Source organism: Pieris napi, chromosome 19 (assembly GCF_905475465.1).
Source record: "Pieris napi chromosome 19, ilPieNapi1.2, whole genome shotgun sequence".
Classification (NCBI taxonomy): Eukaryota; Metazoa; Arthropoda; class Insecta; order Lepidoptera; family Pieridae; genus Pieris; species Pieris napi.
Genome location: NC_062252.1, coordinates 11,275,237 through 11,293,921, shown reverse-complemented (window position 1 = coordinate 11,293,921; position 18,685 = coordinate 11,275,237). Strand labels below are relative to the sequence as shown.

Sequence of the window (18,685 nt, the reverse complement as noted above, 5' to 3'; positions counted from 1 at the left end):
GTCAGATTATATATTTTTCATTATTCTTGAATTATTTCCTTCAAAATAAAAAAAAAATTAGCTACGCTCGAGAATGTCGAGATGACGTTTTTTTTTTACAACTTTGTTGCCTTCCCCTTTTTTTCCGTCACTCTCAAATTGTCAGATTAGTGGAATATACACTTTTTAGGATGTAATTAACTCACCCTACCTTAATCTGACGCGCTCGGGAATTTCTGATGGTGAATTTTTTTTTACTAATCTGATCCTGTCTCCTTCACGGGCGGCCTTATATATGGGCCTCATATTTTGTGGAGGTACTTAACCGGGTACAAGGTATCCCCCTATATATTAATCTGCCGCGCTTTAGTAAATCCCGAAATCCCCTCTTGGGCTCCCCTACCATTCTAATTATATTAAAAGAACCATTTGGACTGACAAACTTTGTAACTGTCAAGATGGCCAGTAAAAGAAAAGCGTTATGTATTATATGTGTTTAGAATAATTTACCTATTGATAGTAATAAAATTAGAAATTATTGTAATTGGTTAAATTTGGTTGTTTCTTCTCTTCCCTGCCTATAACGAAAGCTCTCTATAACGAATAAAAATGCTCGGTTGAAATGAAATTGAAATTTGTTATAAAGAGTTTGTACTGTATTTTAAATGACAAATCATAGACAAATGCTACAGATGAAAAATTATAGATACGTAACCAATCATATTATCAAAATATATATTATACGTTCTCTACCTTTCCCGGCAATCCTTAAATCCTAAGCCCTGCATTAGAGTCAGATCACGGAATGCTAAGTCTTTGTATAGCAATATTTACATATGAAGGGAGGTAATCCTGGTAAGTAATTCTTTTTGAGCAACTAATGCGTTGATAAATGAAATTAAATCGCACAAACAAGTGCCATTCGGCCCGGGGCTCCCTTTCGAGGCAAGTAGTGGCGACTAGGGCTGTGTCATGTCGAAATTATCGGAAATAAACGTTGACTGACTGATGCTTAATACGCAGAAAAATAATACATTATTAAAAAAAATATTACTATGTATTCTTAATATATAGTTATTTATAACAATGACAATGATTTACCGATAGGTAATATATTTCCCATTTATATGTTAGATGTTCTTTTTTTATTTAAGCAGAATTAATACAAAGACGCAAAAGTGGTTTTATTGGGCACCAATATCAATAAAGAATCTTCATTACAAAGAAAGGATTAATTCTTTATCACAACAAATAAGATTAACGAATCAATTAGGATTCAGCACAGTTCAAAACCAAGGTCCCAAGGTCCAGCAAAGAACTTAACATAGGTACCCAATTAATTTATATCGACAAAGCACATCACTTGTAAAGTTAGCAAAAAGCGCATCGCATCTCGACATGTGCGCGCCAATCTGTCGCTGCTACTCAACTCTCAAGCACGTTTCCCGTCCCTCTCGCACGTATACTTTTAATGCCTATCCATCCCTGTCCCACACCCCAGCCCCTTGTCTACTACTTAGCGAATGAACGATAATCGAAATGTATTGAATTGTTTTCGATTGTCCAACTCGATTCCGGTCAAAACAAGTAGTGCTTTTTACAAAGCTTGCATTTCAAGCTTCATGGTTTCACAATATATTAATAATAAACGGAATTCAATGCTCACCAGAGAAAAAATATATTATAGGAAATAAAGAATACATTAATAATAAAATATATAAAAAACTAAAAATGTATGAAGTGAGATCGTCCTATAAAGTGGCAGGGTTTATATATAGGCCTCACGTTTCTGTTGGCTACATTACCATTGAAATTTAACTATTCTGAGGCTCATACTACAATATTAGGGCCCAATAACTTACGGATGACATTAAAGATCAGAACGAACTTTCTAGAAAGACCTGGGACCTCCTGAATTAAAACAATTTATAGGTGTTGATTAAAGTAAGCTTTATACAATATTACTTTTAACTTTATGCATTAAAAGACAAACCAAACTCAAAGCTAACTGTTTAAAACATGAGGGGACAGTTTTGCGTATATTTATTTAATTCGGTAGGTCATGATTCTTCTATGGCGACCAACTCACTACCGAGTTCTGTAAAAGCCCTGCGATGATGTAACCTTATTTTGTAACTCAAATCAAAAGCTACCACTCCGCATAAATGCCTATTATAAACACCCAATTTGCGAAGCGTCGACCGCGAAATAATAATACCCCAATGCACACGTGTGCTTAACGGAATCTGAACCCGCGACCCTCGCCCACCTGCAACGTCCCACGACACTTAACGTCAGATTAACCCCCTACCACCCTCTGAGTGTTAAGATGGTGATAAAGATATTTTTAATTTATTCGTATAACATAATAATAATTGAATATAAACAAAAAATAATAAATTTACATTTACTACCAATCCTCAATACAAAGGGTACGATAATATATAGAAAATAATAGGGAAAAACGATTTGCTACAATATCGTAATAGTTTTAGTTACTACCAGCTCGGAAGTGTTCTCGAGTTTTCCTAAGAAAGCAATAAACCGTTACTCTTTAAAATAACACATATAGCATTTATATTAAAACAGGGAAAGAATAGTCGAAGTGCGAAGAATTTCTGCAAAGCCTAAATTAGGATTTGCAAATTTTAGAAACTCGTGAATTTTTTTTAAATTAAATTCTTTGCACAAAGACACAGTTTAACATTACGATCTAGCCTAACTTAAGACTAATAAGTAGTTTAAGTCTAACCTAATTTACTAAAAAGGATTTTTGACATAAGAAAGTGTCTAATAACACTATTTACAGGGGAAGAAAATCTGTTCTTGTATACTATTTTTCCACATACCACTGATTAGCACTTAAGACTAACAAAAATCTTTTTCTTCGTCTAAACTAATTAAAGAACAATCTAACGAACGAAAGACTTTCCATTAATTTACTGAACTCTTAATAAATCCATCAATCCGAGCCCCTAGTTAGTGCTATACAATATTTACACTTAGCGGACACAAGGGCACAGCGGGCGACGCCACGGGGAGCGCATTGAGTTGTTAGTACCCACTATTCGACCATTATTGTATTTGCAAATCATATCCTACTGTGTGGATTGTGATGCTTACTCGACTTATAGGTGACCGCTACTCATAAACGCCTCTCAATTAAGAGATTGCTTACCTATACATTTTAACTTTGAATATTGCCTTGAAACGCTGAATTAAAGGGCCTTGATATTTTGTATGTTTTGTGTATTTTAACAATGTTATGTTAGCCGAGTGGTGAAGAGAATGATTTTTAACCCTGACGTCGTCTGAAATCGTTCGAACCCTGGCCGTGCTTCAATTTTATATATTTCTACGTTAACACTTGCTCGTACATCGAGTAAAACATCGCAAGGGAAACTTAAAGGAAACCCACTTGCCTATAATAATAAAACACACGCAAATATATTCTCCTAGTCAATTGTTTCTTTGCTTGTATTTGTGTGTAAAATTTGTAACGTCATATTTTCTTGTTTGTTTTAAGCATACACTTTATTTTAGAACATATAAATAACTAATAAAAATGATATTAAATACGAATACGCAAACTATTTCTTAATATAAGCATAACTCAATTTCAGTGTACGTACAATGTACAATTGTACATGTTTGTACAAGCTTTTTGTATTCTTATTAGGTTAGTTACACATAGTAGGAATAATATTCGAAAATGAGGTCACGAAGCTAGTTAAAATTATAAGGCCTTCCTGTAGTCATCAATGTCAAATATTTATGAGCGCATCGCGTCCGGGGACATGTCACGCGCCCGTAATCGAACCACGGTCCCGCGGGGCGACAACGAAACCACATTTGCGCCACACGACTAATGCAAAATTGAAATACTTCAGTTGTAATTGGTCAATATTTACTGGGGGGTTGGATTTTCACTGGGAATAAGTATTTTTGATTTTTGTAGTCATAGATTTCAAAAAGGAATGTTTGATATATCTTTATATACGTAATATTGTTGGAAATGGAAAATATGATATATATGAGTATGATGATCCTTTAAATAAGGTATATTACAAGTCCAAGTTTCATCAGAGAAGGTTTGGTAATTTTTGAGCTAAATATTTGGTTTTTATTTTATTTATTCATGTTTATGTTACAAAAAAACCACCAAAACAGATGATTAGGTATGAGATAGGCACTTAACAATGCTTACTTTAAAATTGATCAGTCAACTACCAAATATATCCAGCTCCAGATTAGTACTGTATATAGATAATGTTACATCTATTTTCAGTAGGTTTCATTTCTTTTTAAATTGCTTTTAAACCTATCATATTTTACCTACGAACTTGTCCTAGACTTGGGTTAGTAATCACATCAAACTGGCAATAACGAATCATGCACAATGAAGCAGTAAGAGATCGCCATATTTTTTTATTAGCGATTATTCAATTCACAGCGCATATGGCGCGGTGCGCGTTGACGTGTGAATGTATTAGCTAATACGGTGTTAAATTAACAAAATATGCCGACATTTTATATAATATCAATAAAGAAGAGCTCAGGCGTTATTTAGGCGTATTTTGGCTTGACTCTGAGGTTCCAAAACTAACACACACACTCTCAAATACAGAGTGTACTACACGCACACACATTCGTCTTATACTACTTGTGAGTTGTGATTGATTAGATATAACATTAAGACTACTTTTTCTTTAAAAAATGTTTTAAACATGCACATGTGACAAGTACTGACTGGGGATATGATAGAGTGCGGACTAGCTATAGATGAATTTTGTCACAACCATATTGCTGTCGTGAATACATTTTTTTTAATTACCTTTGAATACAGACCTAGGACCTATATCGGCTGTAATTCAGCCTACAATCTAGAATGTTGTCAATTATAATGAGAAAATCTATATTTCGCTTGCCAAATCTTATTGTACTATAAAGAACGTAGGTACACAACATTTTTGAGAGTTAAATACATTGTTATGTATAAATTCAAAAATTCTTTCATTTATAATATCACTATTAGCTTATGGTTTTTATTATACGAAAACTAAAAATATAATAAATCAGTGGCGCTACAACCTTTTTAGGTCTGGACCTCAGATTTCTTGTATCTGTTTCATGGTAATTTGTCAATACGCAGAAGCCACTAGGCCAACACTGCAATACAAAAACTACAATATCATTGGTACAAAGTTTTTCCGAAAGATTTATTATCAATAAAGTACTAGGTTCTCATCAGCCTATAGCAAGCCAGAAAGTTTCTATTATATTCCGGGCTTGTTGGCATATCCATCTCACAGCTTATTGAATAGAATCTAAATTTAAATAGGCATTAAAATCAGGGTAAACGTCCGATCTCGCCCCCGTGTCCCGTGTCTATTCATTATGAATATCAAAAAGCCAATGAGCCGACTTGTAATTAGACAGCATGTCGCCCGAACTCCTCTCCGCCCACCAATTGCCAAATTAAAGTGTTCTTCATACAAGCCGTGATGTCAAGTAGCCCCGTAGAGTATGTTATGGCGTAAGTGTTGGCGGGTGTTGGGGACAGATTATGAAATTAAACAACTGAGAATTTCTTCCACTGACTGTCTAGTATTGGCATGTAATGTAATTTTGCATTTACATATAAAAATATTGAGATAATTTTTATAATATAAAGGATCAACAACTAAGATAGTAATGTTTTTTTTAAAGAACAGGAGGCAAACGTGCAGGAGGCTCTCCTGTCTCTAAGCGATACCGCCACCCATGAACACTCTCAGAGGGCTCGCGAGTGCGTTGCCAGTCTTTCGAGAATTGGTACGTTTTTTTCTTAAATGAGTCTATGTAGAATTGGTTCGGAAATAAGTTTAATAGAGAACTAATTGCCTTTTTCATATGACACATGATTTAATGGGATCTGTCTCTCTCTCACAAACAATCAAAATAAATATAACTATAGTTTTCGATTCCGCTAACAGTGAAGACTCACCCCACACGGCAATTTTAACGAGGACATTTTTAATTTATTAAAACGCAGTCGGTCCGATGATTATTTGATATACCAATATTTATTTTTTATTAGCGCTGGCTTTACTTACTACTACTTGTAAAATTGAACATATACATACTAACAGCATTTTGATTAATAATACATTTTTATTATAAAGTAATTAGACTGGTCGGTGGTCACTGTTTTATAATATTGCATGAGCTTCAATGCATGTAGTCAAAATTTCTTACAAATCAGATCATTTAACAATAGTTACTTTAGCGATTTTCTAGATATAATCTTTAATGAATCGTATTATTGTTACAATTATTATTTGATCAAATTAGATGTTAAATATATAATTTAATTTATCATATTAAAATAAGATTCAGTGGATGATCTGCCAGAGGGCAGCACTTACAATAATTAAATTTTAAATTATCTGTTCTATGTAATTATCTATGCCTTGTCGATTATGTCTGTTAAAAAAGTGTAACGTTGTGCATTAGTAAATCTCAATTTCAATTAATATACTGCGAATCCCAAATAAGTTCAATAATCAATATTAGATATTTTAACTATTGACTGACTATTTATATCAAAGTTTATAAGAAAAAAAAATGGTTTCATAGTTCTTATCGGTTTTATATTAACCTATTTAAATTTCTAAAACAATTTATATGCTTGGGACTATGAAAACAAACGTGACAACGACACGACAGAAAACTAAAACACTTATAAATATTATGTTGATAATAGTGAACAACAACCTAAGAACATTATATATATTCGAAACTTGAACATATTTTTATGAACACATCAAGTAATTTAGAACGCAACATGAGACACGCCTCAAAGCTACCCTAACGATATGCGAACTTAATTCAATCTAGCGAAGAAACAATATTTATTCAATATAATGTATAGGGGACATCCCCCGTTATAGCGGCACGTATGCGTTCATTTTGTGTTGTGTCAATGATGCGCGCTCGATTTAATAGCAGGTGACTGGTAATCGGTACGCTTACCCTTCTGTTAGGCGTTTATTATTCTCTATTTTAAATTTAGGAGTATTTAATTCTCTATGGTCATTGTGTATGTCAAAGTGTTGGTAAAGCTGTGCTGATTGATCAAATGTATCCTTGAAGATTTAGATTTTAATTTTACGGGTTTCTCACTATGTCCTTTGGATAATGCGAAAAATATTAGGTAAGTAACCCCGCAATGGGGCATGTTACAAAGAAATGTCTGCGTTTGTAATGATCATTCAAATATTACACATACAAATAATATTTCAAAATGAGCTAACTCTTTGTTTTTAGCATGCAATACTCGGTCAAAAATTAAAAAAAAATTCTATATAGCACGCAATTAATTCACTTAATAAAAACTGGAAGTGCGCAATCAAAGCACTTTCCGTTTCCCGAATCACTCAGATTTTCGCAAGGGTTTCCAGTGGTTAATAACGAGTGGTATCGAGTGAATAATTCTTCAATCAACCACTCGATGGAGTGTCATCGAATGAATAATTGTTCGCGAGTGCTGTGATTTACCATGTGGTGTTTCAGAACAGGTGCAAAGTGCAAATAGAAAAAAACCCACGTCAATTATGTATAGAGAAACCCGTAACAAAAGGCATGAAGCATTTTCTCGCCCATTTCACTGATAATACACTTCGAAGGGATTCCAATCATATTCCCAAGCAGGTGCTTGATTGGAACCCGCAAGGAAAACAGGAGCGAGGCCGTCTCAGGCAAACCTGACGCCTTGCAGTTGCAGATAAGGCAAAGAGAGACACAAAGACTTGGAGAGAGGTGACATACGAGGCTCAAGAATGAACGCGATGAAGGCTAACTGTGGACGCTCTCTGCTCCATCTAGATTCTAGGGGTTATAGGACATTAACTCAAGTAAAAAAAAAAGGAAAAAAAGAAAATCAATGGCGCTACAACTTCATTTAGGTCTTGGCCTTAGATTTTTGAATCTGTTTCATGATAATTTTTAAATCAAATAGGCAAGTAGGTGATCAGCCTCCAGTGCCTGACACACGCCGTCGACTTTTTGGGTCTAAGACACGTCGGTTTCCTCACGATATTTTCCTTCACCGTTCGAGCGAATGTTAAATGCGCACTTAGAAAGTCCATTGGTGCACAGCCGGGGATCGAACCTACGACCTCAGGTATGAGAGTCGCACGCTGAAGCTACAAGGCCAACACTGCTCATATCTCATAGTAAGTCACTGATAATACTTTCTTAGTAGAAGATAGAGATTAAGAGAAGTACTGTTTCACCGGACATCAACCCCAAGACGTCTACGCTATACCCTTCAAAAACCAAAATAATAAAATAAAAAATAATATATCATAAATTCAATAAAATGACTTTAAAATTTAATTTAAGTAATAGTTGATTATATGAACGTACGTACAAATAAGTGATATCATTATCGCGTAGTGGGTCGATTCAATCCGATTAGATTGATCATCGCTTGTAATCTACCGAGCGACATTGGGTACACAGAGTAAAAATTGTATTCATTAAAAATATTTTTTTTCTCTTATATTAATTATTTAACTCAACACACTTCATTTAAATATAAACAAAATCGAGAAATTTGTTGATAATTTTAATTTAGTTGTGTTTGAAATATAAAAAAAAAACAAGATAATTGATTCTCTGCGGAGATTTATGTGTGTTTATATGTAATGTATTTTACTAATCACACATAAAAGCCTGATCGGCTTATAGCCCAAAAAAAAAACCAGTGGCGCTATAACTTTTTGGTCAGGGCCACACATTTCTGTATTTTATAAGTACCCTTACACATATCCATATTATAAAAGAAAACACGTAGACAAAGCTAAAACAGATTACATTGATAAACAAAATATATGAAACAGAAAACGTGAATAGATAAAAAAAAGAAAAAAGAAGAAGTAGAAAGAAATTTGTTAACTAAAAAAAAATCAGTGGCGCTACAACCTTTTGGTCTCATTTTCTGTATCCGTTTTATGATAATTTGTCAATCTTATAGGCAAGTAGGTGATCAACCTGTGCCTGACACACGACGTCGACTTTTTGGGTCTAAGGCAAGCGGGTCACGATGTTTCCTTCACCGTTCGAGCGAATAATAAATGAAAACATAGAAAGTCTATGGGTCCACAGCCGTGGATCGAACCTATGACCTCAGGAATGAGAGTCACACGCTGTAGCCACTAGTCCAACACTGCTCTTCAAAGAAATAAATCAATGAAACTTGCGTAAAAATGTCATGTTTATTATTTCAAATTTTTAGAAATAAAGAAGAAAAAAATACACCGTGTATAGCTGATACGACTACCCTATGCCTGCAACATTATACAGCTTCCATCTGTGCACAATACTCACACATGCCCCACTTTACGTCACATTTGATCACAAAGGTGCAATCAACAATGCGCTGCGACAGATTTCACAAGTTCAAGTCAATTGTGATTTTATGTTTTTAACAGGTTTTACTCCACATTAGCCTAAATAAAAATCTTAAGGCTCTAAAAAGGAATTTATAAACAAAATTTGCATATAATTAATTCAGAATTATATACTATTTACAATATTCTTCACCTATATAAAAATAAAAATAAATCAGTGGCGCTACAACCTTTTTAGGCTTCAGATTTCTGTTACTGTTTCATGATCTTTTGTTAATCTAATAGGCAAGTAGGTGATCAGCCTCATGTGCCTGACGCGCCGTCGACGTTTTCGGTCTAAGGCAAGCCGGTTTCCTCGCGATGTTTTCTTCACTGTTTGAACGAATGTTAAATGCGCACTTAGAAAGAAATTCCATTGATGATCGAACCTACGACCTCAGCGATGAGAGTCACATGAGAGTGTTGAAAAAGTTTATCTAAACTCACAGAGTATAATCTCAGTCAACCCAAAGACGAAATCCAATATGTTTTAGACATACAAGTCATACTTAATACAAAGTCTCCTTAAAAAATCCTTTATAAAACTGTTTTAAGTTCAATTAATGTACTATCCTTCTTGTACTCATTAAGTATAGTCTAAACACGACAATCTTCGAACAATGCGTATTATTCGCCGCGTCACATTTCATTCGAGCCAAGGGAGTGAACTTTTTCATTGTCAGGGATTTTTTTTAATTAAAACCGATGGTCGATTTCAATATTTATATTTATTGACATCACCATTGTTCTGGGTACGAATTGGGGACATTATTTTAAGTGATTGGTATTTTGATTGCGATCCACGGTGCACTGATTGTGAATAGATTTTTGCGAAGGGGAAGGACGTTTTTCCTATTTCGAAGGAGCGTAATTTACAAAAGTGGTTGCCACTTTTGTATGATACTGGTTAAGTCTTGTAACCCCATTACAGCTTGGGTACACATTTGTATTTATTAATAGCTAAAGATGCTTAGGGTATCAGGGTGCGTGCGACTCTCATCCCTGAGGTTGTAGGTTCCATCCCCGGCTGTGCACCAATGGACTTTCATTCTATGTGCGCATTTAACATTCGCATCGTAAGGAAATCGGTTTGCCTTAGACCCAAGTCGACAGCGTGTGTCAGGCTGATTACCCACATGCCTATTAGATTGGCAAATGATCATGAAACAAATTCAGAAATCCGAGGCCCAGATCTAAAAATGGTGTAGCGTCACTGATTATTAGTATTGTTACAGATACTTAGGCTGTATCCAAAATGAGTTAATTACACTCTTCTTTAGATATATAATATTAATATTAAGCTACCATTACAAGAAAATTAATAGACGAAAGAAAACGAAATATCTATGACTCGTAGAATTCCCTGGTATTTTAGGTATAGAGCCAGGGCGTCGTAGCGAATAAAACATTTCAAAGAAGCCTCGAACCCCACCATACAACTAAAAGTGCATTAGAGAAATTGGATTATGAGTAACGCGCGTGTACAAGGCATTTCCTACTTTAACCCTTGGTAATACGATATGAATTGTCTTCAGGATAAAATATTTTATATACGGTAGCATTTTATATGCATATTACATAGTATCTTAAAGTAAGCTTTATATTTATTCAATTTTAATTTAAATAAGCAAAATGTAATAATATTCTACTTCCAAACGTTATCAGTTTGATATGTGAGTGAACGCATGCTAAATTTGTACTGTTCAGGTCTCTGACAAAATGACCAGCGCTGTGGTACACTTCTTCTCCACAGCATAATGCTGAGCCAGGGCCAGTTACAACCACAACACACAAGCATTACACACTTAAAATGTACCTTATTCCGTTCTTCTTTCCATGTTTTTTTGGTATTTTTCTTTGATTATTGTTGTGTACTGCGTGTGTTTCGTTAGTAATAATTGTTATGTCTATGTCTAAATTTCGTAAGTATGTTTATCCATTATTATTGGCCTATATTTTTTTAATGATATTGTAGCATAGGAAACCTCACTCTATCCACTGATTTCTGGAAGTTTTTTCAGGCATTTAAAAACTATTTAATTTTTCTTCCGATACAAAGGGACATTATATGCCCCTAAGCCGGGATGAGGACATAAATAAGCTATGAGATTGATGGAACAAAGAGAGGAAAATCTTAAAAAGGCCGAATCGTGGAGAAGCATCTAATTGTTTACTTACAAATCCCAATATACATTTGCACATTTCCTGGGTATATATAATTAAAAGCTATATTTTGGACAACCTGGAGATTGCTGGGCACCATAAAAAAAAGATGTTATTAAATGAAAACATTTCTTTTCTCATCTTAATGTATATAAATTACGCGTCACGTTGTTTGTCCGCTATGGACTCCTAAACTACTTAACCGATTTCAATCAAATTTGCACACCGTGTACAGTTTGATCTAACTTAAAAGATAGGATAGCTTACATCTCAATTTATACCCGCAATATTGTTTTATTGCAAATTATTTGTTAATTATTTAACAGTCACAATTCTAACAGATGGCGCTGTGTTGATAGTACCAACGTTTCAAATAAGCTACAATTTAATGGCATAACCACCAAAGAAGCATGGTGGTCCCAATGACAGTTTACTACTATGTAATATAACAAAAACCTTAGCCTCAGCAACGCGTGGCCCGGTTTACTAATTGTTTAATATTTAGTTCGTTTTTGTATTAATTGTACTGAGGTGCGGCCCTTGTGGCACCAAAGATAAATAATATATAATCCAACTCACGTGATATACTGGTGCGTCCGACTCCTGAAGAGGCAAAGACTTTCAGCATCGTTGTTTTTCGGGGACTCCTCGTAAATCCTGGACATGCAGAGCACGGAGTCAAAGGCGACGGACAGGCTATCAGCTAACAGCCGAGTTAGTTCCGATCGCTTCGACTGTGACATGCCTTCACTGTCCTGAAATTAATATTTATTTATTTCACTTATAACTCGAGAATGGCAAGCCGGTTTTCATAGCTTTTCCAAGCTTGGGGTCGTATTTAAATGCGCACAATGTCATTGTGCGCATTTAACAATCGCTCGTAGGTGAATCATCTGGATCCTCAGGAAGTTTCATTCCAGGCATGCCTTAGACCCAAATAGTCGGGGGTGTGTCAGGCACAGAAGGTTGATCACCTACTAGCCAGCCCTAAAATGTTGTAGCGCCATTGGTATATGTATAGAAACAAAATAATCAATCAAATTGCATCAATCATATAATGACAATATAGTTATTTTGATTTTCAAACGGGGCCATTTTACCACCCTCAATGGTAGTGTCATAGTTACTATATATATAAAATAACATAGACTACTATATATAAAATAACAAATACATACGACTGATAATCTGGTAGCATAATTTTTTTAAACTTGCTTACAATCGAGTTTTCTTAGTATTGTACATAATATACGAGAATGAGGTTAAAATGTATATTTAGGCGTCGCGAGGAAAAATGCAAGGGACGTGAGCCATTAGACGCTTTACTTAGACGGGTCGAGGGAGGCGCTGCGTCAGAGGATCGTTTAAAGCTCATACTCAACTGGTTCAAGTTCAAAAATATAAACTGTCATGGTCAAATAATCTATACTAATAAAGAGGAAATATTTGTATTGAAAAATATATTATAGATAATGTAGTGTTTCTATATAATAATAAATTTCTGGACGAGAACTTTTTTCGAGTAGACATAAAAACCAGTCGAGTGACTGTAAAGTGACCATTTATTTTTTGACTCAATACGGGACATTAGTTAATTTAGGTCAAATAATGAGTCAATGAAAATATAACACTTTTTTAAAGTTATTTATTTAGAAAAAGTTAGTTGGCTTGAAAGTTACGAATCACATAATATAGGTACCCAAAATGTTTAGTTATATTTATCAGAAGACTAATTTGTTTTAATATAGCTGGAGACGATTTCAAATAAGGTTGAAACTCTTGGCATGTTTTTTTTATATATTCTGCTGCTCAAATTTTCCCGTTCAAAACGGGACGTCTGGTCATGTTAAGCATGACATACAGAACCGAGCTGTAAGTTGTAACGCAACCTAACATTAGGGAACATAAAAGCAAATTAAAGAACTATTTGATATGCATTTTTCACGATTCTAACAATACTGCTATTGTCACAATAATACAAACCAGTGGTTTTTAAATTGATTGATTGAATTGAATCGAACCATGATTTTGATTATATTAACAATAAAAAATCCCTGATGACCCTGCTTTATTTGATTACAGATATTAAAAAAGGGCCTTGCGTAGCTGGAAGCTGCCGCTATATTTACAAACGCTAAGGCACATAAAACACATCTTCTTCGGAAATATGATTAATACATCTTTATATATTGATTATATTGTACTTTTATAATAAAGAAAACACTTATTTTCAATCGTATACATGATACTCTGCTTACGGCGTTTGAAAAACAATCATATATCATAAACATATTGATTTAGTTCTCTATTGAGAGTTACAGAATACCAATAAAGGGCGCGCTCAGGGCCTTTAATGGTTATTTTATTATAAACAATTGCAAAACTATTCCAAAGCTTTATATACAGTTTTTTGTATGTAGTCTTATCTGTAAATACTCAAACAACAATCTAACTTGCCATTAAATAATAAATATATTTTGTAAGTAACAAATATTTTCATGATAAATACAATGGTAGCAATGACTTTCGGAAAATTAATAAGAAAGTAAATTGCAGTAAGGTTGTTTGTTCAGAGAGAACTTAACGAATTCAACCCGTATAACAGGAAAAAAACTCTCGTTTCATATTGACCGATTTATTAAAAATCACTACCGAGCGCTAATATAAAAAGCACATAAAGAGCTCGAATTATTTTCGTAAAAATAAAAATTCGGCACGTACCAGATTTTATCTGTATGTTTCGTCCATGCTCATAAAGTAATAGATTTACTGATATCGAGAGAAACCTAGATGGCGTTGGCGATAACATCATATACATAAAGAACATGGCGACTTGATACATTTTGATAAACCTCTTTAATTGACCACAATTAAATAAGTAACGTCATGCGGTGAAGCACAAACGGGGTATTATTTTGTGATCTAAATTAAAAAAATATAAAGTAAGCAATTTAGGTTGAAGTAAAATTCGTGTTGATTAACTTAACCGATTGATATTTCTGTATTCTATAGTATATTTAATTCAATTGCACTACACATATATACCTACATATGCATACAATCAGTAGTTATAAGAGTCAATAAATTAGCTATAACTAGCTAAATATAATGAACATATTTAATATGAAAATAGATATACCAAATTTGTTCAATTAAATTGAATACCGATTCATCACCTTAGACATTTATTTTCCGAAATATAAACCAAAATATCTCAGGTAGCAAATTCACACATGCCAAATTGAATATATAGCTTTTATTAATGTGTCAAGGTACCAAATTTATATCGAAAATCAATAAAATATGTATTTTATTACTCTATTCACATACGTATTTGTGTTCAAGATAAGATTAAAGATACACTTTTTATTGGCGATGTAACCTGCGAAGTATTTGTGATGACAAGGTCACGGCATCGTTATATTGTAACTCAATACTAAGACCTGTCAGAAAATCCAGAATAATACTGTTCAACAAGTCTCCCAAAATAGATCTTACTTTTTAATGTTGTTAGTTTAATTTAATTAACAAATCATTCCTAAATTTAAATTTTATGCTGCCCCAACGCTTTCTTCCCAAAAAAAGTATACAAATGTTGTTAAATTTTCCTTTATTTTTGTAATATTGATAAGTTTCCTATTTAAGATCCTGTCTGAACCGAATGGTAAACTGGTCAGTTCTTTTTAATGAACATAACATTCTTTGTAAAAACTGCGTAAGTACAAATTAACTATATTTTTTTATATAATACATAAAGCCCCGTAGTTATAAAATGGATTTTAGAGTAAAGACAAAGTAATTTATTAGCAATATTCATGTGACATACCGTTTTAAATTTTATTTTACGATCGAAATCCATTTTACGATTTTGGCAAAATAATTTAAAGTTTTATATATTGGACTCATTACGGTTTAAGGACACGAATACTCTTAATTAAAATTTCGTAATTACGATCATTACCCGATTTATTTTTGGTCAAAACGTTTAGACGCATTTCGTTTTATAACAGTAAATATGTATTAAAAAGAATATAAAAGAAACTTGCCCAAACTTTACTAATGACTTCCTTATAAAATAAATCCATGAATAAAGTATATTGTGTGAATGATTATTTTACATAGAATAGTATAATAATATCTGCAATAAAATGTGTAATAAGCATGTGTTGAGGCAATAAGAACTCTAATATAAAAAAGTGTTACTCAAACAAAGAGACCGAGAGAGAAGAGGACCGATATATTTAAATAAATAGTAACGGCCTAACTATAAACATAGACTAATGTATGTAGTATACCATGGTAACAATTATTTTTATATGTAAAGAGTTTGGTAACCAATGGGGGGTGGTTAGCCAAGAACTCGGGTTCCTTGTACCTAGGTTGCGCATATCAATGTCAACGTTGCGCTTACTGAATGCTGTCTCCGACACTAGCGACATCTTTAAATGTTCGCAGAGTGAGTTTACAATAGTATTATTATTATTACATGGTATTGTGTATGTCATGTATTTAATATTATATATTTTATAATTCATATTTTATTTTATTTTCTAAATAAATAAACAAACAAACATGGTACATATAAAACTTTACTTAGAATTTTTTTTTAATATTAAAAAAAAAACAATTTTTTTCTGACAGCTGAAATAACTCCAACTAGCGCCAGTAGTACGCGAGTGTAAACAGGGCTAAGGATGCATTAGTGGCGCTTTCAATGCGGCCACTCGCGCCACTGGGAAACGTAGGGCTGTCAGCGGTTATTATTTTTATGGATACTTAAGTATTGAGTAAAATTTTATTCCTCACTTATACGGACCCTGGGTGGCCTAAAGAAAATAAAGCCCTTTATCCGTGTAATATATATGTTGAATCCATTATATGTAATGACATTTCTCAATTAAAATCTGCTAAATTATTGCATAATTGATTGTAGGCTAAAAATTTAAAAGAAATTTGATAACGACGAAGGTTTGAGAAGAGCTCCTGAGACAACGAGTGGAAACAACAAGCGGAGGCCTATGTCGGAAGACAATCTGACCTGCTAAGTAACCAATGTGCTATAAAAAAGATATTAAAATGTATGTTTTCGTTCATTAAACTTGTATCAAAACTTTGTTTTACTGACTTGTAAAAATCCACACGTAGTAGAATAGTAAAGATGAGTTTGCTTCTTTGAAATTTGTGGTTTAAAAGCTCGCAGGCTCAACCCTACTGAACGTCGGTACACAAAGCATCAGTTACTGACAATAGAGCGGCAGCAAACTACGAAACATGTACAACAGTTAAACCAGCGTGTTCTAGGTACAGCTTACCATAGCTACAAATAACGTATAGTACTTTTAGCAAATTAGGCGGTTCGCCAAATGTCTTACAAATACCTATAAATAAATAATGTTACCTTACATACCTTTTTGTATATATTATGTATTCCATCTTTGGCTATATGTTTAGTTTGGTTGTTTTTTGTTTTATATATGTTAGCTGTAGCATTACGAAATAAAGAAATATAAATCATGTCTGTATGAAGGCGAGAAACCCAAAAACTACAGATTTTTGTAGGATTTTCATTATGGTTTTATGTAAATTGACTAAAAATATAACAAACAACAGTAATTTAAATTAATTTACAATTTTAATTTTAGTCTGCCCTTATAATAATTATAAATCCATTCTTTAAACCGAAATTAAACGCGTTGAATTATAACAATTTAGCAAATACAACATAATACAAGTGCCTGACTAATGTACTCTAGTAACACAGATTGGTGTGTTAAATATTGTCGAAATTTGTATTTTCAGAATAATTCAGGAGGTATAACGAAATGGCTTGTTGACTTTCAGGGACAGTTAAAACATTTAAGTAGAAGAAGAAAGGCTATCAACATACTATATATAATATGACTAATTGTCGCTTTTACTATATCACACCCCTTCTTCATGCAATACAAGGCAAACCTAACTATTTCAAATTCCTCGGTCTAATAAAAGAAATCTTTATTTGTTTACATATTTTACAATATAATTCAGATTGAAGTCTCAGAAGAGACCTGTGACAGGGAAGCCTCGCTCTTCTTTTAATAAAAATAACCAACACAATTGTGTTAGCTTTTATTATTTATTTAATAATATTCTAAATAATTTATGAAACATATTCTTTTGCTACAAGTGCGCATGTGCAATAATTACTCATTTGACTCGTTCGGTTATTTACGAATTGTTACGAATTGACTCGAATAACTGCCCGAAGTGGGAAGGTCGAGTCAGAGTGGGGACTAAAGGATAAAACAGCTTGTAGCACATGCGCACAGGCAATTCCTTTGTTCAAGTTGGTGTTTATACATTTTACGTAGGGTCAGTGTGTGAAATATAGTAAATCAAGTCATCATTGGAGTGTTTAATTTCCTACCCTAAGAACCAGATCAACTAGCCCTAACAAATCAGAAGAGCGGGATGCCATCGAGGTAAACTGATATGGTATATCATATCCTTGGTGTAAAGGATTAACGCCCACGAGGTATGCGATTTTTTTTTTCCTTTCTACATTTTGTAACCTAAAGATGTAGGTACTCTTTTTTTTTATTTTTTTTATTACACCTTTGAAGGTAAATTAGTTACATTTGTTATGAAACCTAGCTTACGATTATGAAGTTTTGTATTTTTACTAACGGAAGACTGTGCTATTGCGTAGGAAGTGTGGGACTGTGCTGTTTTAGGTTATCTAAATTTTTTACCAACTATAACCCGTCGGCCCTGTCTTGTCGTATATCGTATATCGATGAAAATCAAAACTTCCCAGCTGAAGTCCTTCATACCTACCTAACATAAATGGAAGAAAATGAATCCTATACGAGTGTTCGAAATACATAATTTTATAATATTTGATGAGGGTGATCCCAAATATTTTTACTCGGCCGATCCTCATATGTTTTTATTAGTCTTTGTTGAGATTTACTCGAGTTACGTTAGATGTATATATAGTTTTTGATAATTATAATTGATAATATGTAGTTACGTCCACTAATTAGAATTTTATAGTGAGTGTTTAGTGCGTGCTTAAGAAACGTTCTGGTAGGGAGACATTATGGCGAGGTATGTACTCGGGATTTTGC

General features: G+C 33.5%; 1 protein-coding gene across 3 annotated transcripts in view; it reads right to left on the bottom strand.

Annotated features, from left to right (window-relative positions):
* LOC125059303 (golgin subfamily A member 4) overlaps window positions 1–18,685 on the bottom strand; it is a 63,690-nt gene that overhangs the window by 23,253 nt on the left and 21,752 nt on the right. For all 3 annotated transcript variants that reach the window (XR_007118635.1, XM_047663676.1, XM_047663677.1), the window contains exon 15: window positions 12,156–12,331. Coding sequence is in view for 2 of the 3 variants with exons in the window: in XM_047663676.1 (XP_047519632.1) it covers window positions 12,156–12,331 (176 nt within the window). In the remaining variant the exon portion in view is untranslated. The remainder of the gene's footprint in view (window positions 1–12,155; window positions 12,332–18,685) is intronic.